The 25883-nt window shown below is 57.4% G+C and overlaps 1 protein-coding gene across 1 annotated transcript; it reads left to right on the forward strand.

Moving 5' to 3' along the window:
* Positions 1-1606: 1606 nt before the first annotated feature.
* Positions 1607-22355, forward strand: GLIPR2 (GLI pathogenesis related 2). Its single transcript, XM_008266850.4, has 5 exons — positions 1607-1859; positions 12980-13088; positions 13434-13537; positions 15004-15081; positions 21815-22355. The coding sequence occupies exons 1-5, from the start codon at positions 1847-1849 to the stop codon at positions 21973-21975; spliced, it is 465 nt and encodes a 154-aa protein (XP_008265072.1). The 5' UTR covers positions 1607-1846; the 3' UTR covers positions 21976-22355.
* The last annotated feature ends 3528 nt before the right edge of the window (positions 22356-25883 follow it).

Raw genomic sequence — 25883 nt, forward strand, 5'->3', positions numbered from 1 at the left:
CTGACTTCCAATCCGCTCAGCACAGCCATTTGGGGAGTGAACCAGTGGATGGAAGACCTCCTTCTTCCCCTCCCCCCCCACCTCTCCCTCTCTCTTTTCCTCTCCTCTCTGTGTAATTCTGACTTTCAAATAAATAAATAAATCTTAAAAAAAAAAAGAGCTAAAACAGTGACACTTTCAAAAGAAAACCTAAGAAGGGCTCATGAACTTGGAGCTGGTCAGGAGTCCTTAAATAAGACATAAACTTAAAAAAAATAAATAAATAAACAGATGCATTGGAGTCCATGGCCCTTCTAGTGCCTGATCCCTGTTGTCAGCCTCTGCCTGCAGCGGCTTCTCAAGTGAGCCTGCAGCCTTCATGGGGGCTCAACTGCCATACTGCCCTAAGCATTCAGCACTGTCCCCATCCACAGGCCTGTTCCTTAGGTCAGCATCACGCCCCAGGCCCACTCTCAGCCACCAAGCTGGGACCTTGACCCCAGCTTTCTCCCGCCCTCTCTCACGGCCAGTCTCCACCTCTGAAGCCCGTTTGGTCCTGGCTGGGCTTCCTTCTGCGTGCAGACAATGGCTTTCCCGTGCTCAGTTGTCTCCACCGGCCTCAGCGCTCTGGTTCCGTGGAAAGAGCCTTCCAGAGAATCTGGGGGCAAAATAAAATTGTTCCTGCTGTGGCCATTTGATCAGCCCAATGGGGACTTGTTGGCAAAATGGGAAGGGCATTGAATGTAGGGGACTTGGAGCCCCGCCTACCACCGGAAGTCCCTTTTGACTCAGTCTGGGCGCCGCCTTGAGCAGTTCGAACACTACAAGTACTGAAAAGCAGCAGGTGTATTGACCTGGCAGTGGGGGAAGGAAGAGGGCGGTGCTCAGCTCTGTTGTTGCACTACTGGACATTTGCAAAATCCTCCCCTACAGGATCAGTTCGCTTTGGGGCCCTCTTAGGAAAGGCCTTAAAGTGACCCCTTTAGCGAGTGTTTGCAGGGCGCCTTCCGTGGAAGGAGTTCCCTCTGGGGGTCTGGCGGGCGCGACTCCCTGCGCCTTCCCCCAAGAGCTCTTTGCACGCAGGCGTGGGTCCGTGCCTACGACCAGGTCTCTCCGGTACCAAGGTCAGGAAAGGAAGACAGCTCTGAGGGATGGGTGGGACTTGACCGGGTCGGGATGGGCCGGCGGTGGAGGAATGGCCAGAGCCAAGGCAGGGAGCAGGGGAATCCCAGACGCGCAGGGGAATGTCAGGAAATCGACGGTAGTCAGGGAGCCCAGGCAGCCTTGGGGCGCACTCCAAGGGGGGGAACTGGACTTGGTCTGATGGGCGATGAGGGTCAAAGGGACAGGTCCGAGCCCTGTGGTGGAGGTTTAGGGAGCGTCCGATTCCAAGCCGCTGTCGCTCGCCTCCTCAGCCCCGACGGCCTTCGAGCCCGGGGTCACTGCCGGCGTTGGGGGTGAGGGGTGGCCAGGGACACCTCGGGGCTGAGGCGCTTGTCGAGGGCAGGCGGAGGCAGAGGGAACGTGGACGTTGCGGTCCTCGAGGCTGGCAGGACTCTCCGCCACGTGGGGAGTGGGGGCCGCTCGGCGCTGACCCTCTCTGGGGGCCCCCGGCTCCAGGTCCACACCTGGAGGGCTCCCGGAAAGCGGCGGAACTCCCCGCACCGAGCGAGCGCTCACGACCCGCAGGGCAGCCCCGGACGCCTCCGCCCGCCCGCAGCTGTCGTTGCCTTCCTTAAAAGGCGGGGGCCGGGCGGCGCCGGGGGAGGGGCTGCGGCCGCCCGGCCCCCTCCGGGCTCCGGAGCAGCGCCGGCCGGCCCCGAGTGCAGCGCAGCCGCCGCGGAGCGAGGAGTGCGGGGAGCCGGCCATGGGCAAGTCAGGTGAGTCCAGGAGGGGCCGGCGGCTCCGGGGTGGGGTGGCTCCGCGGCCCTGGGTCGGCCATCCCGCCTGGCCGTGCCCCGCCGCAGGCCGGGTCCCCGGGAGCTAGGCAGCCCCTGGGCGCGCCGGACGCGGCTCCGGCTGCTATGCGGCACCCGGGACGCGGGACGGAGGCGCGCGCTGGTGGAGGCGCCCGGAGGCGCCGCGCGGGCAGATTCCGGGGGCAGCCGGGAAAGTGGGTGCGGTCAGGCCACTGGGAGAGAGGGAGCGAAGGCAGCCCCAGGGAGGGTCCCTTGGCCGCCGGCCAGAGATGGCGTCAGGGAGGGCTTCCAGGCGCGGACGCGGCGAGCGCTGTGCGGCCGGCAGGCGGGGCTTCTTGCTTTGTTTCGGGAGGAGAACCGAGTTAAGAGTTGGGAAAAGTCACCCAACTGTGACAGCATCTCTCGCCGCAAAGCCGCCTGCCCCGCCCAGCCTCCCCAGGGCTGCTCTGCGCATCCTTCCCCTGCTGGCGTCGCTCCTTCCTTCCCGAGCGCCTCCGCCGTGCCAGGCCATGTGCCAGGCCCTGCTTTGTCTCTGGTCTGTGCGGACCCCCTCCTGTTGTCGCAGAGAGAAAGGCCACAGCCCTCAGTCTCCCTGCTGGCCCTCCAGGAGTTGGGCCCCGCCCCTTCCCTGCACCCTACACTCCTGCTGTCCTGTCCGAGGCTGGCACCAGGGCCCCCGGGGTGCCCCCCAGCCCCGCCCCGCCCCGGGGTCCCTTGACCAGCCCTCACCACTGCCCCCACCCTGCCCAAGAATCGTCCCCATGTTCCTAAGCTGACGCTCGCAGAGGAGCGGCCCTGCCTTCCATGGGTTTAGGAAAGTGCTCCACGGTGGCCCTGGGTCTGCAGACGCCACACTGCTGGCGGTCTGCGCCGTGGTTAGCCCCCATAGTTCCTGCCTGGCAAGTGGCTCTTCATGAGCAGCTGTTGAAGGAGCTCCCAAGTCCGATTCCTGGGGATTGTCAGCCTCCGCTGGGCCGCGCTCAGGCCCTTCTTGGAACCGTCCTCCAACATCCAGGCTGGTGAGACGCCAGCAGCAGGAGTCACTGGCTTTCCCTGGCGGCGGTCCTAACCCGCCTTCCTTGGGCTCTGTGGCAGGGCTGGCTTTCAGCCCTGGCCCTTGCTACTCACTTGCCGTGTGATGCTGAAAACCAGGCATTGTCCATCTCTGTGCCTGTTTTCCCATCTGTACAAGGAGGGTGGCCCCCGTGAAGCCCAGGGTCCTACACAGCATGAGGAGGTGACATAAGGGATTGTCATACACAGGACTCTTATGTGGACAGCGGCTTTCTGTACACATGCACCTGTGATGAACTTCATAGAGACAGCAACTGAACAATATGGTAGAACAGCTATACTGAAACAAAAATTATGGGATTGTGGTCTCTCAAACGACCTCATTGCACCCTGCCCCCCTTCTTGTGATGCGTGAGACCACACTAAAAAGATGCACTTCGGGTCTCACCCACACCTCTGAATCCTCAGCTTCCTTGCTTTTGCACACGGGGCCGCCGTTGAGCAAAATGAGGGTTATCTGAACGCAAGCAATGTGACACTGCAAGTAGATCCGATAACCAAGTTGGCCCTGCAGTGACCAATGGGCAGGTAGCGCATACAGTGTGGATACGCTGGACAAGGGGATGACTCGCCCTGGGTGGGTCAGAGCAAGTCATTGAAAGTTATGAGCTATTTATTCCTGGAACTTTCCATTTAATATTTTCAGGCCACAGATGGCCATGAAACCACAGAAGGTGACACTGTAGATATGAGGGAACTGCTATAGTTAACAGAGTAGGTGGTGATGGGGCAAAATATGACAGGTGTGAGAGCATTTGGGGAATCTTCTTGGGGAGTCTCTTCTAGGGGAATCAATTCCTTTCACTGTAGATTTATAAAATATTCCAAATTCTGTAAAGCTGCATTAAAAAAAAAAAAGATGTATTTACTTATTTGAAAGAGTGAAAGAGACAGATGAATTGATCTTGCATCCACTGGTTCACTCCCCAGACGTCCTCAACAGCCAGGGCAGGGCCAGACCAAAGCCAGGCGCTTCCATGAGGGTAGCAGGGGCCCAGACACTTGAGCCATCCTCTGCTGCTTTTCCGAGGCCATTAGCAGGGAGCTGGAAAGGAAGTGGAGCAGCTGGGACACAAACCAGCGCCCATATGGGATGCCGGCGTCACAGGCGGCAGCTTCACTCACTACTCCACAACGCCAGCTCCCCGCCTGCCTCCCCCGCCGGCGTCTTCCCTAAGACTCAGTACTGAGAACTGCTCATATTCAGCCGTGTGCCTATTCTCCTATCCCTCCCTCCCTCCTTCCCTCTATCTTTCGGTCCTGTAGCAGCTGGGAACCCAGGCCCTGTCCTCAGGGGTCTTCATGTAGATGGCAAAATGAATGAATAAGCTGATTAGGGGGGTAATGGAACCACGTGCCTGCAGAAAGAGGTGGGAAGTGATCTAAGCTGCAAGACTGTTGCAGGTGAAAGCAGTGGGGGGGGGGGGGGCTCGGGGCTCTATTTCCTGCGCCCTGGGTGCCGTCGTCGTGCAAGGCACTGGTCTGAAAGCAGCAGGACCAGAGCTGTGCCTGGCTGGAGGGTGGGTCAGATGGGTGACAAGCGGTGGGGGTGGGGAAGACTGCTGCAGCTACGCAGACTAAAGGTGGCAGAGGCGGGGGCTGGAGGGGGAAGGGGGTGATTCACCAGACAGTGGCCTGAAGCAGACTTGGTGACAACTTAAAGTGAACAAGAGGGGGGTCAGAGGTGCGAGCTTGTGTGCAGGGCGGCAGTGATGTCGGTCTGGAGACGCAGGGGCAGGCCAGTGTCAGAGGAGGACGACTCTTCACTCAGAAGCGAGCAGGGGGCCAGTGGCAGGAGGCAGGTGACGGCAGGTTGAGCCAGGTGCCGCCACCCCACCCCCAGGACACACCCAAAGGCCTTCCAGAACCGCAGCCCAGGCCTAGCTCCCTTAGAGCCACAGACGTTCTACCTGTCTGTCCCCATAGGCTGTCCTAAGGGTCTTTAGAGAAAGAGTGACCTGGGCCCAAGAGCCCTTCATCAGAAGCCCAACCTTGAAGTTCCAGACCACTGGCTGGGGCTGCTGTCTGCACCCATGCGCCAGGTGGCATTCACAGGTGTGCTTCCTCACAGGGGCTCCGTGTGTTCCCTAAAGACCACTGCAAGGGGAGGGCTGCTGTGGGCAGCGGAGTAAGCCACTGGGGATGCCCACATCTCATCACCGAGTACCTGATTCGAATCCCAGCTACTCTGTGCTTCCGGTTCAGCTTCCTGCTAATGTCCAGGAGGCATACATACCTGGCTCCCTGCCACCCATGTGGGAGACCACATGGGGTTTCTGGCGCCTGGCTTCAGCCTGGCCTACTCCTAGCTGTTGCAGGCATTTGAGGAGTGAACGAGGGGGTGGAAGATCTCTCCCCCTCTCTCTGTCATCCAGTCTTTAAAATAAATAAATATTTTTTTGGTAAAGGAATCAGTCCCTGCCTCTCCTGGGCCTCACTTTCCTCGCCACTGCGTAGGAGCCAGTCTGTTTGCACCTTCAGCCTCAGATACACCCAGAACTGCTCAGGGTGATGGGCCTTCCTTTAAAATCAACACACCACTGACTCAGCATCAGTTCTGGAAGATGTTTGGCCCAGTGTTCAGTCTCCCAGCCCTGGTCTCTCTTGTGAGCCTGGATATGCAACAGTTGTGCCGGGGCAGAGAGGGGCCATGGCCTTGAGCTTAGAGGAAGCCTCTTGCCCTAATAACAGGAATCACCCATCATTTCGCTCCTCCTGCACACCAGGCACGGAGGCGGGTCTTTAAATGTCACCAACCTCTGTAACTGCATTGCAAGGCTGTTACATTCAGCCCACACTTCCCAGTACCTTGCCCGAGCTCACATCTTCACCAGTAAGTGAATGAGCCCGGATTGGAACCCAGCTCCCTGCCCTCCCAGCTGTGTGCTTTCCTGTCTGCCCCACTGACCACTGGCCTGGCCTTGTCGCTCTTTCCCGGCCTGCACTTGGGCAAATGGGGCCCTGCACACACTCAGTAAACACCCCAAAGAACACAGTGTGCCTCTGCCCGTATCTCCTGACGCCAGGAGACAGCGGAGCAGAGAAGCCTCCAGAGACCAAGCAGCCTTGGCCTTTCCTGCTGGTGGGGCCCTGGGCCTCTGCAGGGAGAGGCCACAGTTCCATTTTTCTCCCTGCTTTGAAGACATTTTGAAACCTGCAGCTGTCCTCGCTTTGCACACAGCCCACAGCCAGGGAGCGCGGGGCCAGAGGCTGGCCCGGGGGCTGCCTCTGCGGGCCCAGCCGCTGCTCTCCCTGCCCTGGCGCCTTCCCGTCTTGCACATCTGTTGTCTGAGTGTCTGTTGGTCAGAGCGGGGGCAGCCTGCAGGAGAGGCTTGTGCTCCGGGAAGTGGATTCCTTGTTCCTGTGTGCAATTGAGCAACTCTGGTTGACAGCCATTCTCGGCAGCAGGGAAAGAGGAAGCTGCGTGGATCCAGGGCCTGGCTGCAATGGGGCCTGCTTGGGTGACCTTGGGCGAGTCACACACCCCTCCCCCACCAAAACCCATCTATGATAAGGAGAATCCGGTCCCAGCCGCGTGTCTTCCCTGTGCTCCTGTGAGACCTTCCTTCCCTTGTTCACTCACTCGCTCGCTCACAAACGTCCCAGCTCCCAGGTACCGGCAGAGACCATGGAAGATGGAGTTAAATGCCAGCAGCCCTGCTCCCGTGAAAGGCCAGGAGGGGGGCTATGGGGGCAGGTGCTAAAGGGGTTCTGTCGGAGTGCCCCTGCCGGCGATGGCTGGTGTTTAATAGCTCTGTGCTAAAGCATGTGTATGCATTAATCCATTCACTGCTCGCAACATCCCTACGAGCTAGGTCCTGGCGTCCCATGTTTCATGAATGGGGAATGAGGCACAGTGGGATTGAGCCATCCGTACCAGGTCACACAGCTCAGGATCGGCTGGGATTTCCAGGAATCCCGGCTTCAAGAGGAGGAGGTACCCATCTGGAATTCATTTTCTTTCTTTTTTTTTTTCCCCCCAGTGATCCACTCTTTACACTTTCTTCTCACTAAACAGGCACAACCAGCTTTGACCCAAAGGCTGGACTGGGCAGCCTCTCGCCAAGGGGCGGGCCAGGGGGGCCTGTTCTAGGTTCCTGCCCCGGCCCCTGATGGTCATGGGCCTCTCTTGTGGGGAATCTGGAAAGGGCAGAGGAATGAGTCAGGCTGGGATCAGAAAGGCCTGAAAAGAGGTCAAGGCTGCAGGAGGAGCCTGGCCGGCTGAAGCCAGGAGGCGGGGGAAGGCACAGGGCTCCTCACAGCCCTCATGCAGCCCCCATGGGAAATGCCTGCAAGAGCCAGGGGCAACCCTTGCACCCTGCACCCTGGCAGAGAGCCCACCCCTGCCTCCTCCCGCAGCCCCAGGGAGCCGTGCCCAGCTCCGCTCCGCAGCTCTGGCCTTTATCTTGAGCCCCAGACTTGTCCCTTGTGACTCCTGCTCCACAGTCCCGACCTGCCTCCAGGGCCCCCGGCGGCTCTGCCCCTGCAGGGCTTGGCCCCGGAGGAGGTGCTTGAGAAATCCGCTTCCTTTCTGCTCTTCCTCTTCTGTCTTCTAGAGACCTGAAGGCAGTGCCAGCGGGGTCTCCTAGGTGCCCTCTGTCACTTCCTCTGTCTCCTGTCCCCTGGGCTGGTGGCTTAGGCTGACAGCTTTGTACCACATCCAGTTTGCCCTGCATGTGATGGGTCCACTCCTGGACTGGTTGTGGGAATCTGGGCAAGTTCCCTTCTCATGCCTCAGTTTCCTAATCAGAAAAATGGGTGAGGTCAAGGAAACCCCCCAGCAAAGGTGGTGGCAGTTCCTCAGGTCCCACCTAGGCCCAGTGCCCACGCAGGGCTGGCCTTGAGCACCAGAAAGCACAGGACCACCAGGCCCGCCTCGCCCTCCTCCGCAGTCTCTCTCTGAGGCTGGGTGACCTTTCTGGGTCTCAGTTTACCCTCCTACAAGGAAACAAGGATGTAATCCCTGCCCTGCCCCCATAGTGGGTGGCTACGAGGGGTTGTGTGGTTTTTCTTTTTTCATTTTGTTTATCTGTGTCCTTGGGTTTGTCTACAGAGGTGGGGTGTGCCTCTTGCTGGGTGCGGTCACCCTGATAACTTGCCTGATGTCTTGCTCAGTGGAGCCACCTGGGCTGGGACTGCCTGCTGTGGTGGGAGGGGACTCTGGGGACTGCCCAGGATGTGACTGCTGGGCGGGGGTGGGGGCGGGGGTGGGGGTGGGGGTGGGTGGGTGGCCATGCCTTCCAGCGAAGGGTGAGGAGGGAGGGCTTCCCTCCTGATGACCAGGACGACCTGCTGACTGCTTCCAGAAACTCTGGCCCAGGAAACCTGACTCTGCTGGGGACAGGCCTGGCTTGGCCCCTGGGCCCTGGGCGCTGGCTGGGCCCGGGAACTTTCACTTTTGTTTCTTTTCACTTCCTACTTTCTGGGAATGCAGTGACCTAGTTTTTAGCAGCCTTTTATGTCCCTGCCTGGCAAGGAGTGTGCAGGGCCCGCAGCACTGTGGGGTCCACTGCAAACTGACCCATGCGCAGGCTGCCTTGAAACTGGCTCCCCCAGGCTAGGCATGTGGTGCAGCGCTGAAGGGGCCGCTCGGGTCGCGCACATCCCATGTCGAGTGCCTGGGTTTGAGTCCCAGTTCTACTTCCAATTCTAACTTCCTGCTAATACACACCCTGGGAGGCAGCAGGTGATGTCCCAAGAATTTGGGTCCCTGCCACCTATGTGGAAGACGCAGACTGAGCTCTGGGCTCCTGGCCCCAGACAAAGTTCTTCCATTTGAGGGAGTAAACCAGCAGATGGGAGACTTTTCTCTTATGTTTATGTCTCTGTGCCTTTTAAGTAAACAAACAAACAAACAAAAAAAACTGGCCTTGGGGCTGGTGTTGTGGCACAGCGGGTAAAGCTGCTGCCTGTGACGCTGGCATCCCATATTGGTGCCGCTTCATGTCCCAGCTGCTCCACTTCTGATCCAATTCCTCTTTTTTTTTTTTTTTTTTTTTTTTTGACAGGCAGAGTGGACAGTGAGAGAGAGACAGAGAGAAAGGTCTTCCTTTGCCGTTGGTTCACCCTCCAATGGCCGGCGCACCGCGCTGATCCGCTGATCCGAAGCCAGGAGCCAGGTACTTATCCTGGTCTCCCATGGAGTGCAGGACCCAAGCACTTGGGCCTTCCTCCACTGCACTCCCGGGCCACAGCAGAGAGCTGGCCTGGAAGAGGGGCAACCAGGACAGAATCCGGCGCCCCGACCGGGACTAGAACCTGGTGTGCCGGCGCCGCAAGGTGGAGGATTAGCCTAGTGAGCCACGGCGCTGGCCCCAATCCCTCTTAATGGCCTGGGACAAGCAGCAGAAGCAGGCCCAAGTGCTTGGGCCCCTGCATCCATGTGGGAGACCTAATGAAGCTCCTGGCTTCAGCCTGGCCCAGCCCTGCCACATGGGGAGTGAACCAGTGGATGCAAGACCTCTCTCTCTCTCCCTCTCTCTGCCTGTCCCTCTCTCTCTGTAACTCTGACGTTCAAATAAAGAAATAAAAACAAAAGCTGGCCTCGCCCTAGCATCCACCTGCTCCCTTAACTCCCCCCTTCCTGGGTGCTCTCAGATATGCCTGGGTCCCTTCTACCTTGGCCCTTCCTGGGCCCTTGCCGCCTTGCCTCATGTCTCCTGATCTAGAACACCTCCTCCAGGGAGCCCTCCCTAGTACACCCATGTTCACTCTTGCACATGCCAGTCTCTTATTTATTTATTTTATTTATCTGAGAGGCAGAGGCAGAATTAGAGGGAAAGAGAGAGAAAGGGGTCTTCCATCTGCTAGTTCATTCCCCAGATGGAAACAGCGGCCAGAGCTGGGCCACTCTGAAACCAGGAGCCAGGGGCTTCTTTTGGGTCTCCCACGTGAGTGCAAGGGACCAAGCACTTGCGCCATCCTCCACTGCTTTCTCAGGTGCATAACCAGGGAGCCGGGTCGAAAGCAGAGCATCCAGGATTTGAACCGGCTCCCACATGGGATGAAGGCAGGGGCTTAGCCTACTACGCCCCAGCACCGGCCCCACCACACAGTCTTGTGTATCCTTTGGTGCCCCCTCTGGTCCCACCATGGCCTGCCTGGGACATGGGAACTGGAAAGAACCTTAGGATGGGCCTGGCCAAGCCTGTCAGTCGGATGGGGACCTTCTGTCAGTCATACAGACCACTGCCCAGACAGGTGCGTGTGTTTCAATTACTGTGTCTCCTTAGAGAAGCCCAGAAAGCCCTGGGAGCTTTGGGCCGGGTGTTCATTTTGTCTCCTCTCACTGCCCACTCAGACGGGACCTTATGGGATCTTAGAAGTGGAAGGAACTGGTCATCTGGGTCTCTACCCAGGGCTGACCCCTCTGAGAGGGGCTCGGTGCTTGCATTCTCCCTGTGGCCAACAGCTCACTACCTTGGGAGCTAGCCCCTTTACCCTTCAGATAGGTGCTTCTTGGGCTGCGTTGAGATCTGTCATCCACAGCCCCCCGCTTGGCTCCAGGGACCTCCCCCGTGTCTTCCAAGGTGCCATCTTGTCCAGGATGAATGGCCCCGTGCTTGCTACCGCTCCTCCTAAGACTCCTTCCTCTCTCATATCTGAACACACTTCAGATGGGCACCACCTCACGCACAAGGCTGTGGGCACAGAGGCCCTGCCGCCCTGCCACCCCCCTGAGCCTACTGTCTGGGGGACCCCAACCCGTTCCCATCCACCACTTCTCCATGAACTGTTGTGTAGTCTCCGTGACTCTGTAACCCGCTGAGCCTGAAGCTCTTTTCTGGACTGTGGTTAACAGACACATGACGGAAAACGTGCTGTCTTAGCCATTTGAAAAGCACAGTCAGCCGGGCTAAGCGTGTTCATACTGCTCTGAAACAGAGGGCGGGAGCTGCCCCTCCTCACAGAACGGAAACTCTATGCTCATCCACCACCACCTTCCTTTTCCCCTCTCCCCACTAGATCTGAGATCTTTGGCTTTCCGATGAACGCGGGATTGCCCCAGCTCTTGACCACAAACACCTGAAGGCCTCAGAGTGTCACTCTGCCCTCCGCCCAGTCACCACCTCCAGCCCTTTGCTCTCATCCCTCCCATCTCTGCCTCTCCACCAAAACCTCAGGAATCTTGGGGCTCAGAGCCCCCCATCCCAAGCCCACCCCACCCCACAGTACTGAGAGCCCAGTGATGAGCCCCGCTGAGCCCCAGCTACTCCCTCCTTACTTTATCAAAACCCCCTTGGACACTGCAGCCCCCACAGCCTGGCCTGAGGGCTTTCCTCTCCTGGTCTCTGCTAGCCCCGGGTGCCCTGAGACCTCGGACGGCCCTTCCTGTCCTCTTGGAGCCTCCATGGGATTTGACCTGAAGGCCCGCAGACTCAGAGGATCTGACCTGGCTGTGAGAGGGGGGTAGAGGACTGCTGTTGGGTCAGGTCCTCAGCCTTAGGAACACAGAGGAGGAGAAAGGAGCTGGTGATGTGACCTCGGGCAGGGGACCCAGTGTGACCTTTCCTCCCTGCTCAGGTTTGCACCCTTCCTGCCACCACCCACAGCCAGCCCTCAGGGCACGGGCTCCAGCCAGGCCAGATGGGACCGGGTTGGTGGAGGGGCCTTCTGTAGCCCTCACTTAGGAACCACCCAACTCACCCCCACCCCCATGGAGGGGAGCCCCTGGACTCCTAAGGCCAGTGCTTGGTGCCTAGTGATCTTAGCCTGGCCAGCTCGTGTCCACAGAGGACAGGAGGCCCTCAAATCAGGGGGCACCTCCTTCCTGACCCCCAGAGTCAGGGTTGCTCTTCTCCAAGTGCCTCTGACACGTGTGCTCCCCTGCATCGTGGCTGTTGTCACAGTGCCAGTGTCTGTCTGCAAGGCTATCTCCCCTTTGTGTGCGTGGGCTCTTTGAGGGCAGGACATGCCTGGTTTGTCTCTGGACCTCTAGGATTCAACTGTGGGACCTGGCACAGGGGAGGTGTTCAAAGACAAGATGAACAGATGGGTACACTGGGATTGGGTAGATGATAGATGGAAGGGTGGTGAATGGTGATGCTGGCCACAAGATGGATCAGTGAGTGGATGAGTGTTAGATGAAGAGTGGAGGTATGGCTGGACAGTACTGGGTGATGGATGGATGGGTGTGGCATGGATAGAGAGGGGATGATAGATGGATGAGTGGTATTTGTTGAATGATAGATGGATGGATGGATGGGTGTTACATGGATAGAGAGGGGATGGTGAAGGAGGGATGACACTTGCTGAAGGATGGGTGGGTGGGTGATTTGGAATGGGTGTCGGATGGATAGGAGAGGTTGAATGGATGGGGTTCCATTTCAGATCCAGGTTGGCGTGGCTTCTTTCCACTGACCTTGGCTGCCCTTGTCTTCCCCCAGTTATTCTCTGTAATCTTAGCCCCCCTTGACCTTGCCTTTTCTGAGGTCAGGACCTGGATGGGCAAAGCCTCCACCTCTTACCCACTGCAGCCCTAAACCAAGCTGATCCCCCCCCTTTTTTTCTACATTGTTCCCTAATTCTGCCTCCTCAGCACTGCCCTTCCCTCGGCCTCTTTCCCTTAACTTGGTTTTGCCAGGCCAGGGTGAGCACCCCTCCCCCCAGCACTGATCCCCCGGCCAGGCCTTCCCAGGCCCCCTCACTCACCGTGGGGCTGGTCTGAGATACCCAGGCTCCTCCTGCCCACAGTTTCCTTCTGAGGTCCTGTGGCTGCCCATCCGTCCCGGCCACCCCGCACTCAGCAGTCGGCAGGGTCTCGCAGCTCCCAGCCCTTCCCGTTGCCTCAGATAAAGACCCAAACCCCTACCGTGGCCCAAGAGGGCTCACAGTATCACGGAGCTCCCTGTGCAGAGACGGTGCAGAAGTGGTGTCAGGGATGGAAGCAGGATGAGCAGGGCGCGGAGAGTGGCCCCCTGGCTGGGGTGCGGGGCGCCATTGACCTTGGAGGGCTGGGAGGGGTCTTTTCTCTGCACTGAGCACTCTCCGTCCTGCCATCGTTCCAGCTTCGAAACAGTTTAATGAGGAGGTGCTGAAGGCTCACAATGAGTACCGGCAGCAGCACGGCGTCCCCCCGCTGAAACTCTGCAAGAAGCTCAACCGCGAGGCTCAGCAGTGAGTCCCCCCAGCCTGCCGGGCCACCCGCGCCCTTTGCCGCCCTGCTGCTGCGGTCCCCGAGGGGCCACGGGCGGTTGGTGGGGGAATATGGGTTCTGGCACGGGCCACAGCCAGGCTTGAATCACCACTCTACCACGTAACCCGGGTAGGCTCCTTTGAGCCTCCGTTCGTGCCTCTGTAAAAGGGGACCCCATGGAGGCTCAGAGCCCATGCAGATGATGCCCCTCTGCTTCCTCTGAGAGCCCGGGCAGGGCAGGAAGCTCAGCCACTCACGCGTGGGGACCCTCCTGTGGGGATGGCCTGGCTGGGCCCTCTCTGAGGAAGCCCCACGGACTCCGGCAGGTACTCCGAGGCCCTGGCCAGCACGCGAATCCTCAAGCACAGCCCAGAATCCAGTCGTGGCCAATGTGGGGAGAACCTCGCCTGGGCGTCCTACGATCAGACAGGTGAGTTGCAGCATCAACCCCTCGGACCCCTCCCAGCCCCTCCGTGGGAAGGGGAAGGAGACCCTGAGTTCTCAGAATCTGCCGCAAGCTGGCTTCAGCTCCCCAGGCAGTCTCCACTGGTGGCTCGGGGCCAGCCCGTGCTGGGTGCAGGGACACTGATGAGTCAGACTGACCGCTGGTTTTGGGAAGAGCTCCTGGCTGGGGGGGCAGGCAGGGAGCAAAGTCCCAGCCTGATTCTGCTGCCCCAGAGCCTGCTTGCTGCTTTCCTCACGATTTCCTGATTTAATTTTTTAACAGTGCTGGTGATCAGCAATAGAGTGTTTTCATTTTGGAACACAAATCATGGTAAAGGCAGTTCCCGCGGGGGCAGGTCCACGTCTGGAAGGCTCCACACGCTGGCCAGGCATTCCTGAGTTTCCTGGCTCCACAGCCCTGAAGCGGCTTTTTAGGAAAAATATCAGAGCACACTGCCTTGCTCTCTGAAGCTTGCTGCAAACCCCAGAGGGAGACTGAATGACTCACTCCCTCCTCTGGGCCTCACATTCCTGGGAGTACCCAGGAATAGCCCCTGAGACCTCTTGGTTTTCCCCAGCACAGCTGGAGCCGGATTCCTGCACAGCTGGCCCTGGGGCCCCCTCCCGGAGACATGTGTGCCTGCTCCTGAGAAAGGCGACCCCCAAGCCTCCTCCCTGGCAGGGCGTGTGCTGGAGCTCCCGGGAGCCTAGGAGAGAAGGGGTGGGGGCTAGAGAAAGCCTCAAGTGTGCAGCCCCGGACGCGGGTCCCATCCCGGCCCATGCGGCTCCCTTGGCATGGAGAGTGAGTCCCTGCCCTCTGCAGAGAGACGGGTGGATCTCCAAGGCCAGGGCTCTCCGCGCTGCACGCTCGAATCTTTGGCAGAGCTTTTGAAAAATGCGGCTGCCTGCAGCTCTTTTCCAGACGAATTCCAGAAGGTCTGAGCAAGGACGCAGGCAGGCATCAATTTTCCTAAATGCTCTGCAAGGAGGCCGAGGCGTGGCCCCAGGCCTTCCCCCGTCCTGCTGAGCTCAGAATGTGTTTTCCCAAGGTCCTCCGGCCACTCCTGCGCAGTGGCACGGAAGCGCCTCTCACTTGCGGCGCCAGCGGGGGTTCATGGAGGGGCCTCTTGGCCTTCCAGCCTGGTTGCCTTTCCTCCCCAGGAGCCATCCGCGGGAGGAGATGAGGCCAGAGTTCCGGGTTAGGAGCCCCCAGGAGCACGCTACAGACGTGGGGCAGGCCTGCGTGGCGAGTTCGCGGCCCCGCGGGCACCCAGGCCAGGGCTCGTCCCTGTCTTCAGCCCGCACGTCCGAGCCAGCACCTGGGGAGTCTCGCTGCTTGGTGCCCGGTCAGATCCCAGGTTGCGGCAGGCTTGGTTGAGGGCTTCGTGGGAGAAGATGGCGGCGGGGAGAGGGTTTGGGTGCCGAGTCCTGAACGGTGTCTTCTCCGTGCAGGGAAGGAGGTGGCCGACAGGTGGTACAGCGAGATCAAGAACTACAACTTCCAGCAGCCGGGCTTCACCTCAGGGACAGGTGGGTGGCAGGCTCCTGGGCAGCCCTGGGTTGCCTCTTCCGGTTTCCTGTTTGCCCTCGCCCCAGGCCTGGCTGCACGCAGCCCTGCATGAGAGCGGGAGAGCAACCAGACTACGGGTTCCCGCCCCAGCCCGGAGCAGTGCTGCCGGCTCCCAGACCCCGTTCCCCACCTACCTCCCCAGCATCCTGCCTCCACTCTCGCCCCTCTCGCCAGAACATTTCTAAAACTCTCCCTGCCCGCAGTGCTCCCCTGCCTGAACTGTTGCGGCTTCCAGCGCACGGGGCAGGGGTCAAGCTGCGGTCCTGGCCTCCTCCTCCGCCTCCTTCCACGCCCCCACCTCCCTCCATGCCCCCACCTCCCTCCAGTCTCCCATGCCACGCCTCTGGCTTCCCTGGCTGTTCCTCTCACCTTCTGTTAGTCCATGGGTCAAGCGTGCTTAGAATGCACAGTCTGCAGTTTGGTGTGTGAACATGGGTCAGTTCCGGTCCTTCCCTGTGACAGGGGAGAGGGACAAGGGGTGATCTCTAAGGGACATTATGAGCCTGGAGAGGGGGAATCCACCTTTCTCCTGCCACCACCACCCCTACTTCTCATATGGAGAGCGTCGACATTTAGCTTATGAAAGCCCCAGGCAGCCACTTTGTGCTCTGAGGTTCCTCTTCCTCCAATGCTGGTTTCATGAGGTTCCTTGGCTTTCCTTAGAACCCTCACAGACTCCAGAAGGGGGCACCAGAGAAACTGAGAAGGGATTCCCGGCCCACCCCCTCCCTCCTCCACCCCACCTCACCCAGGGGTAGAGCCATTTGCGGTCTCACCCTCCGGCGCGGGTTTCTTCAGAAGCAGGAAGCGAGAGCTTTGAGAGCCAGTCACCATTTCCTGCTGCTCCTCCTTGGGGCAGAGGCTCTTGCCCCCTGGGTGGGTGGGACTCGGCAGAGGTGGAGGCTGAGCCATTTGCCCAGCTCTTCCCCTCTCAGGCCCCACGCCCCCAGCCGGACTCCAGGCCCTGTAGCAGGAGGGCGAGCAGGCGGGCAGGGAGCAGGGACGGCCTCCACCCACCAGGGATTAAGAATGTGGCGGCAGAGCCCTGACTTCTCTGACCAACGTGCAGGAAGCCTTGTGTGTCATAGCTTCTGGAGCTGCTCTTCCCCGAGCCAGATGCTGAGTCCAGGCAGCCTGTGAGCACTGTTCCTGCTGTCACATGGCCTCGTAGCGCCGATGGAAGACAGGGCTTTATTCTACCCATTTTGCTGGAGAGGACGCTGAGGTCCACAGAGGGAAAGAGGCTTTTCTCAAGCCTGTAGTTCCCAGTCTGAAGCAGTTTCCAGGGCTCTGCTCCAAGGTGGCTTCTCGCAGGGGGTGGGGGAGGGGTCAGAGCAAGTGATCACACTGATGGCATGTGCCACTCATCACCCCCGCCTCTCCCACCCCTAACACGGAAAACTCCAGGGCTGCTGTGTGTCCCAGGTGCCGCTGGGCCATGCCTGGAGCCAGACAGAGGCCGGTGCTCAGGCAAGAGTGGGGCCTTGGTTAGTGTCATAACTGGGGTATGGGAGACCCTGGCCGGCCCTCAGGCCCATCATGCCTCAGCCTCTCCCACAGCCTCCGTCTTCCTGCTGCATGGTTGCTCAGGGATCTGACTCTGTGGTGAAGGCGGAAGAGCCGCTAAAATACCCTGCGGTCCGTGCCCATCCCGGCCCCAGGCCGCTGTCTTTTCTATATAGAACTTGAATGGTGAACGAAGAGACAGACAGAGATCTCCCATTCACCAGTCTGTTCCCTGAGTGCCTGCAACCGCTGGCACTGTGTCAGGCAAAGCCAGAGACACAGAATCAGTTGGACTCTCCCACGTACGTGGCAGGCGCCTAAGTACTTGAGCCATCTCCCGCTGCTTCCCAGGGTGCACATGGACAGAAAGCTGGGATAGGCAGCGGAGCCGGGGCTTGAACCCAGACACCATATGGGATGCAGGTGTCTCAACGGCTGCACCACAGGCCCTAAGAAACGGTTTCTCATAGTTACTTTGCTGTATTCTGCTTAAATGAGTACATTTGTTTCCTTATTCTCAATGAGTAATACTTTTACATGAGCAGAAGATTGAAGCTATATAAGGTGAAAAGTTTTAATTCAAGCTCTGACCCCTGGCACTCTTCCTTTTTTTTTTTTTTTTTTTTTTTTTAAATTTGTTTAAAAGAGCAACACAGAGAGAGGGAAGGAAGGAGGGATATCTTCTAGTCACAGGTTCACTCCCCAAATGCCCACAACAGCTATGGCTGGGCCAAGCCAACGCCAGGAGTCAAAATCTCCATCCGGGTCTCCCAGGTGGGTGACAGGGACCCAAGTACTTGGCCCGTCCTCTGCTGAATTCCAGGGCACTTTAGCAGGAAGCTGGATTGAAAGTTTGTGTTCTGGCTGTTCTACTTCCCATTGAGCTCCCTGCTAATGCACCTGGGAAAGCAGCAGATGACCCAAGTGCTTGGGCTTCTGCTACCCACGTGGGAGACCTGGAAGAAGCTCCTGGCTCCTGGCATTGGTTTGGCCCAGCACTGGTCATTGCGGCCATCTGGGGAGTGAACCAGCAGATGGAAGATCTCTGTCTCTGTCTCTCCTCTCTCTGTAACTTTGACTTTCAAATAAATAAATAAATCTTTAAAAAAAAAAAAAAGCAAAAGAAAAAGAGTCATTGTTACTAGATTAGATTTAGAAGCCACTGTGTATCTGATGGTTGCTAAGGAAGTCATGTCCTTTAATTAATCTCTAAATGCGCATAACTTAATTACCTCTGTGCAGCCTAGAGGAGAAACTGCTTAGCCTCCTCGGCTTGGAGAAGCCGCCAGGGCGTTCCTGCCGTCGTGGGAGGTGCTCCTCTTCTGGCCAGCCAGCAGATCCATGGCAGCCGCTGCCTCTCTCTGGGAGACAGGGAAAGGCCGGGTCCATGGCCACAGCCTGTGGTCTCTGGGGAGAAATGGCTTGGTGAGAAAGTCCCCCACAGAGACCTCTGGCAGGGCTGCTGGGAGTCAGGAGGACAGGGACCAGGGTGAGTGGTCGACGAGTGCTTCCCCTTTGTGCTGAGCAGAAAAGCAGAGTGTGCGGGGAGAGGTGTGGCCCATCGAAGGCTAAGTGGAAAAGGAGTGTGTCTGAGGCTGATTTTCTTCTCATCCTTGCTTCAGTCATGTAGGCATCGGCGCTTCCAGTGGATAATCCTCATGAAGTACTTAGCATTCTTAAGTCTTTTGTGGATGTAGACAAAGAAAGAAATTATATCGAAATTTTAAAAAGTACAAAAACAGGGAGCCGGCACTGTGGCGCACTAGGTTAATCCTCTGCCTGCGGTGCTGGCATCCCATATGGGCGCCGGGTTCTAGTCCCAGTTGCTCCTCTTCCAGTCCAGCTCTCTGCTGTGGCCCAGGAGTGCAGTGGAGGATGGCCCAGGTGCTTGGGCCCTGCACCCGCATGGGAGACCAGGAGAAGCACCTGGCTCCTGGCTTTGGGTTGGCTTAGCTCTGGCCATTGCGGCCATTTAGGGGGTGAACCAATGGAAGGAAGACCTTTCTGTCTGTCTCTCTCTCTCACTGTCTGTAACTCTATCTGTCAAATAAATAAATAAATAAATCTTAAAAAAAAAAAAGTACAAAAACAGAATTCAGTGATCAAGGGGAAGAAACAGAAGTTAGTCAGTGAACATTTTTTTCAGTCTTTACCATGTTCAAGACACAGTGGGAGATGACAATCTGGTCTCTTCCCTGAAAGGCTAGACGAATGTGGATCTCTCTCTCTCTCTCTCTCTCTCTCTCTCTCTTTTAAAGTTTGTAATAAAGCACAAATCACACAGAAGTTACCATTTTGATCCAGTTTAAGTAATTCACTGGCATTAAGTACATGATAGGGTTGATTGTGGCAGCCATCCCCACCACCCACCCCCAGATGGAAACTCTGTACCCATTATCAGCAGCTGCCCAAGCCCGCCTCCTCCCAGCCACGACTCCTGGTAACCCCTACTCCACTTTCAGTCTTCAGGGATTTGACTATTCCATGTACCTCACATAAAGAAAATCAGATAATATGTGTTGTATCTGTCATATAATATGTTGCTTCACATAGCATAATGTTTTCAAGGTTCACCCATATCATACCATGTATCAGAATTCCTTCTGAAAGCTGTGTAATAGTCCATTTTGTTGATCCATTCCTTTGCTGATAGGCATCTGACTGTGTGACTTTGGGCCAATTGCTTAACCTCTCTGCTATGCACATAGGTGTATAAATACCCAACTCTCTACTTGCAGTACTCTGGGTGTATATACACAAGTGGAATTGCTGAAGCCCATGCAATCCTGTGTTTAATTTTTGAGGAATGGCTATACTGTCTTCCATCACAACTACACCATTTTTTTCATTCCCATCAACAACACCCAAGAGTTCCAGTTTCTTCCACATCCTCTCCAACATGGGATTTTTAAAACATTATTACTGGATTTTGTTTGTCCTATGTTGTGAGTGGTTGTGTTCTTTCTTAACTACCCATGCCTGTCGCTTTACTCTTGCCTTCCACCCTCAGTCTCTTCCTTCTTCATCAGATATTCATTGAGCTTCTGCAGGATGCTACACCCAGTGCTACACACGGGGCATAAAACCCACATGGTGCCTGACCTCACGTCTTGCCCACTCGCCACCCACATACTTGGTGGGAAACAGCATCGCGTTAGTGAGTGAGTGCTCTGCTTGCCCTGGGAGCTGATATCTCCCGATCTCTGTGAATGCTGAACAGGAAAGACGGGAGGGAGGAACACCCCCCCCACACACACACACACACTCCCAAAAGATGAGAAGAACTTGTGCTTGTTGAGCGAAGGCTATGTCACAGCATCCGCTGTTTGACCCCGAGGTGGCGGGAGAGTTGGAAGCTAAGCTATGTTAGAGAAGGGCAGACAGCTTGGAACTGGGAGCCAGGCACGAAGCAGCTTCAGCAAAGCCGCCCAGGTGTCTGGAGGACAGAGCAGTAGCTTGCATAGGAACTGAGCTGCTCGCCTCAAAGCAGAGGGACCTGTCCCATCCGTCCACAAAAGTTTATTCCACACTGTTCATGTCCAGGCTAGACCAAGTTGCTGGGCATACCTTGATGGAGGAAACAAACCTGGGCTCTGCCTGTGTGGGGCTCACAGCCTGGTGAGAGAGCCAAGAAATAACCAAGTAGTCAGGCAGACTTAGCACTGCCAATGGTAAGCACTCGGCACTGGTGTTTGGCCTTCTAGCGAAGGTGCCTGTGTCCCACATCCGAGGATCAGGTTCCACCTCTTGATTCCAGCTTTCCGCCAGTGCAGATCCTGGGAGGCAGTGGTGATGGCTCAGGTAATTGGGTTCCTGCCACCCACACAGGAGACCTGGATTGAGATCCTGGCTCCCGGCCTCAGCCTGACCCAGTGCAAACCAACATGGGCCTTTGGGAAATGAACCAATGGCTGGGAACTCTCTCTAATTGTCTCTCTCCCTCTCAAGTCAATAAATAATAAATTTTGAAAAAGGATACCTTGGGATGGTGGCGTTCAGTTCATTAAAAGATGGTTGCAAAAGGCTTCCTTGAACAGATGGCATTTAGGCTGACACTGGGGTAGGAGGCTGCTGGCCATCAGAAGATCGTTTCACTCCATGGCTATTGTATGCCAGACCGCTGGGAGGTAACCTGATGTGTTCAAGGAAAGGACAGGAGGCTACTGGGCCAAAGCATTCACTTCCATTCTAGGGACAGCTGGACATGAGCAAAGGATTTTTAAGCAGGGAGATAAGCAGATGTGATTTATGCCCCCAAATGCTCACTCTGGCTACGTATGTGGAGGGGGAGTTGGAAGGGACCAATGTGGAGGCCAAGAACCAAGCAGGTGGCCCCTGTGATGGTCCAAATGCGAGGCTGGTTGTGGGAGTAGCTGGACTTGAGTTGGATCTTAGAGTTGGAGTCTTCAGGATGGACTGGCAGGCTGTGGTGAGGGAAGTGAGGAATGCAGACTCACCCCCAGGGGTGTGCACTGGGGTACTGTTGACGGAAGCAGGAGGGCTGGGACAGGCATCCATCCTGGGGACCGAAGGTGAGGGTGGGGTTGATAGGTTGAATTGGATACGGCTGAGTCATCCGAGTGGAAATGCCCCATAATGAGTGGCTGCAGGAACACCGAGCAGGAAGTTGCACTAGGGAAGCAAATCTGGAAGCCAGGGAAAGACGAAACTGTCTAAAGAGAGGAGAGAGAGAGAGAGGAGAACACAGGACTCAGCCCTGGGAAACACAGGCCCTGTAACATTTACAAGTGGGGTGGAAGAGCAGGAGGGGAGGCGACGGTGGGACAGGAGGAACGCCAAGAACCTGCGATGTCCGCAGAGTGCTGTCAAAAGCAGGGGGAGGGGCAGCCAGCTGTAACAAGTGTTCCCAAGAAGTCAAGTGAGACAACGGTGACCGCTGGGGGGCAGCACCGAGATCCCTGGGGACCCCACAGAGAGCAGGCCTGGGCACACCTGCCAGGTACAGTAACACCCTAGCTGTTGGGGGCACCGGGCTTTGTCGTGACCTCAGGGAAGGTGAGTGGGGCAGTGTGGCTGACGGAAGAGACCGGATGCTTTGGAAATCGGGCCGCCTCCTTGCCCTGGTTGGGGTCTGTGGGGTCAAGAAGGTGTGAGGGCTCAGGCCTCGCTTGCAAGTTTTCTCTCAAGCCTCAGCTGTCTCCCTTCCCACCCCCTGTCCCCCTGTAGGACACTTCACCGCCATGGTATGGAAGAATACGAAGAAGATGGGTGTGGGGAAGGCGTCAGCGAGTGACGGCTCCTCCTTCGTGGTGGCCAGATACTTCCCAGCCGGGAATGTCGTCAACCAGGGCTTCTTCGAGGAAAACGTCCTGCCTCCAAAGAAATAACAGGTGCAGCGTGACCAGAAGGTGTGAGACCTGAGCCTGTGGATATGAAGTGCCTCCAACGCCAAAACCCCAGCTGTGTGTCCGTCCCTGTGTGTGCGGTGCGTGTGCGCATCTCTCGTACACACACCCGGAGACACAGTTCTGCACCAGCTCATTCTTCCTCCAGGAATAAGCAGAGGAAGCCTTTGCCCTGGTGGTGGTGAGCTAGACCACAATTTTTTGGATTTGGGGTGGGAGGGGGAAGTCAATTTGTAAACATGTTTTGGTTATCTTGTAAGCAAGCTTCTTTTGTATCTTTCTTCTAATACCCATCCTTGGACTTTTTTGTATTCCAACGATTTGTGAGGCCAAGAAGAGAAGTTCACATCTCGTGCTCTCCATGTGTTGCTCTCTACTTTGGGGAGATATTTAAGACTACCCAGCTAGCCTTCCCCTCACAGGACCCAAAACGCAGCTGTAAAGGCCCCACTGTAAAGCAGCTTCCATTGAACCTGGGCCGGCCAGGGGCTGCGTCTCACTGAAGGGTTGAGATTTCTCAGCTGTGAGCCATGATGTCATCCTGCGTGTCTCTGGGGATTCTCTTGTGCCTGCCAAGGACAAAGTGGAGAGAAACGCTTTGCTTCCTTGCCTCTTTCTACCTCCAAATAGCATAGCACCCTAGCCACGACCACCTCTTGCCCTCCTCTCGTCTTTCTTCTTAAACTCTTGGGGCTCTTCAGAGCTCACTGTGCTAGCCCACCATTCCGGGAGGGCCAGGCCTGGCGCTCCCCCTTCTGCCCGGCTAGGTGACCCAGGACAGCCCCTCACGCTGCCTGGGCTCTTGGCCAAGTGGCCTTGGATGGATGAAGTCACTGAATGTGGGGGTGCTGGTGAGCTCACTCGGGGCCCCTGGAGGAAGCCCTCCAGCCTTCCCACGCAGGGCGGGGACCTGGCCTGTTCCTGGCAGCTGTGGCTGCAGCTGTGCTGCCCCTCCCTCCCTCATGGAATGTGTGACAGGTCCAAGTGTTCCAGGGCCATGTCTTGGGCAGGGGGCTTAGAGACGCTAATTTGGTTCTGGGTTTTGCCTCAAACTAGACGGGTGCCTTTGAATAGCAGTCTCACAAGGCCCGGATGTGAGGGACCAACCCAGGCACCAAGTCCAGTGTCCCCGAAATCAAGGCATCTCCCATCTGTCAGGACGGGGGAGGCAGAGGGGAGTGAGGGGGTTGAGGCTTCAAGACAGGAGTCTGGGCGGGCCAGACCCCGACGCAGCCTGCGACAGTTCAGTGCTGCACTGCCAACAGTATCATGCCACGCCTCTCAGCCCATCAGGGGTGTGGACTAATAAGAAAATAAAGCCTTGTGTGTAACGTCTTCCTCCATGTGATTCCTGCCCCACTGCGGTCGGTGGCTGAGACAGTCTGTGGGCTGAATTCCTGTCTTGAGTAACTCAAGCCAACCCTCCCCTTTTTGAAGATGGTGCTGCTTAAAAGGCCAGTTGGGGGTGTACCTGTGGCATAGTGGTAAAGCCGCCACCTGCAGTGCTGGCATCCCATATGGGCACCAGTTCGAGTCCCAGCTGCTCCTCTTCTGATCCAGTTCCCTGCTATGGCCTGGGAAAGCAGTATAAGATGGCCAAAGTACTTGGGCCCCTGCACCCACGTGGGAGATCTGGAAGAAGCTCCTGGCTCCTGGCTTTGGCCTGACCTAGCCCTGGCTGTTGTGGCCATTTGGGGATTGAACCAGCAGATGGAAGCTCGCTCGCTCTCTCTCTCTCTCTCTCTCTATATATATATATATATATCTGCCTTTCAAGTAAATAAATAAATCTTAAAATAAAAGGCTACGTTTTGAATCCTGGGAGCCAGTCGCACACAGCTGATGGGATTCAGAGGGGCACCGAGGGCAGCCAGTCCCTCAGCTGGCTATCGGCTGGGGACTTGAACTAAGAATCATGGAGAGGCTGTTCCCCGGGCGGGGGGACTTCCAAAAATGAGGGTGCATGAGTTCACATGAGGGCCCCTGCAAACCAAAGCTGCGCTACCATGGGAAGTACATAGAAGTGAGAAAGCCAGGTGTTACAGGTGCACAGGAGGAAGAGGAGAAACCAAAAAGGAAATGACCCATTCCTGAGCTGCGTAGTTTCCGGCCAGGTTTTTGTCAGGGCTCACCCCAGATGAGAAGAGTGGAGGCGGAAGCTGGGGCTGGGTGGAGGGCAGCGACCTGGCTGGGGTTCTTGTTTGGCCACAGCTGGCAAGCTGCCAGGCAGTGAACTTCCTGATAGCTCCTACTCCATGCACACACATACACACACACACACACACCCAGCCAGGTGGTGGCAGCTGGACCCAAGGCATGAGCTTTCCAGGGTGGAAGGAAGGACAGCCAGAGGGCGGAGCCTGCAGAGCAAGGTTGGGGCACTAGTCACACCTCTTTAACGGAGCTCTTGAGGGCAGCAAGCCCTACAGCTTGCCAGCCCTCTTGTGACCAGAGATCCCAGGATGCAGCCGGCAGTGAGCTGGGATTTGAGCAGGCCCCTTGCTGAAGCTGCAGGAGATCGGGCATGCATTTGGGTCTGCTGGGCCCGCTTGGGCCTCTGGGACATGGCCGCATCCGCAGGCCCTCTCTGGCTAGAAGCATATGACGAGAGAGTGCCTTCCTGCCTTGCTGCTCTGGGACATGAAACCAAAGCGGGCGTGGCCACCTTCTCTGTCAGATGCCCCCAAAGCAGAAGCATGTGCAGGCAAGAGGCCAGGCCTCCTTGCTCCTGGGGAGGGAGGTGCCCAGGCGGGCAGACCTGCTAGCCTGGCCAGGGTCTCATCCTTTTCCCAAGTGGCTGCTGCTTCCCGCAGGTCAGGGAAGCACTTCTGGCACACTCAGCGAGAGGGCGCTACTTAGCCAAGGCATAGCAGGCCTGGGGGAGGGGGCGACAAGTGCACCATCCAGTGGGGAAAACACATCTCACCCCAAGAGACAGAGCCTCTGTCCCATGCAGGCATCAAGGTGAACACCTTGTTTTACGGGGTATTTTAACACAATGGTCAAATTATCAGATCCCAAAATAAGGAAAAGCTGGGTCTAGAATGAAAAGACAAGGGAGGGAGACATGACCAAGCAGGGAAGGCAAGCTGGAGAGGACTCTAGGAGAGCCGCTCAGAACAGCTAGAGGGTTCAGGGAGCATGGGGCCCAGACTCAGAGGCAAGTCCTGAGCCCAGGTACCCTCGGCAGCATCAGTGCCCAAACGGCTGCTCCGGCTGGGGGCGGAGGCTCCGGGTGGCCCCTTTCCCGCTCCTGGCACAGATGCACCCCGGGCGCCCCGCGGGGCCCAGGAGGCGGGGAGTGCGGACGCTCACCCCAGGGACCTCCCGAGAGGACGCCAAGAGTCAGAGAAGGCTGCCCTCTGGCGGCGCGCGCCCTCGCTGAGGCTCAGAGGCGCCATCCGTGAACTGGGGTCGGGGCGGGGGTGGGGGTGGGAGAGAAGTGTGCCTGCAGGCTGTGTGCCCTGGAGCCCACAGCCTGAATTCCAGGGGCGCGGCGGGAGGAGCTGCACGGTGGAGCCCTTAGGGGCGTGGAAACACAGCGGAAAGGGGCAGCTCCGCTCTTTTACTAGGGTGGTGCCCGGCGCAGAGGCCGCGCTCTCCAGCGGCTGCAAATGACCCGCCAGCCCCACCGTGTGGCCGGAGCAGGCCCAGAAACCGGCTCAGAGGGCACCGGGGTTCCACAACCTCGCATCCACCGCAGACCTCCAGGGCGCTGGGTGACCTGGGGTGAGAAGGAATGTTGAGAAGGACTCTGTAGTCCGCATTTACGAACTTTCACTAGGATCCAAAGTTCGTCCTTACCACTCTAGCCATTTTCTCATGAAATTTTGAATCTTTTTTCAACATTTTATTTATTTGGAGAGAGAGAACACCCATTCCTCTGGTTC

This window comes from Oryctolagus cuniculus, chromosome 1 (genome assembly GCF_964237555.1).
Source record: "Oryctolagus cuniculus chromosome 1, mOryCun1.1, whole genome shotgun sequence".
Lineage (NCBI taxonomy): Eukaryota > Metazoa > Chordata > Mammalia > Lagomorpha > Leporidae > Oryctolagus > Oryctolagus cuniculus.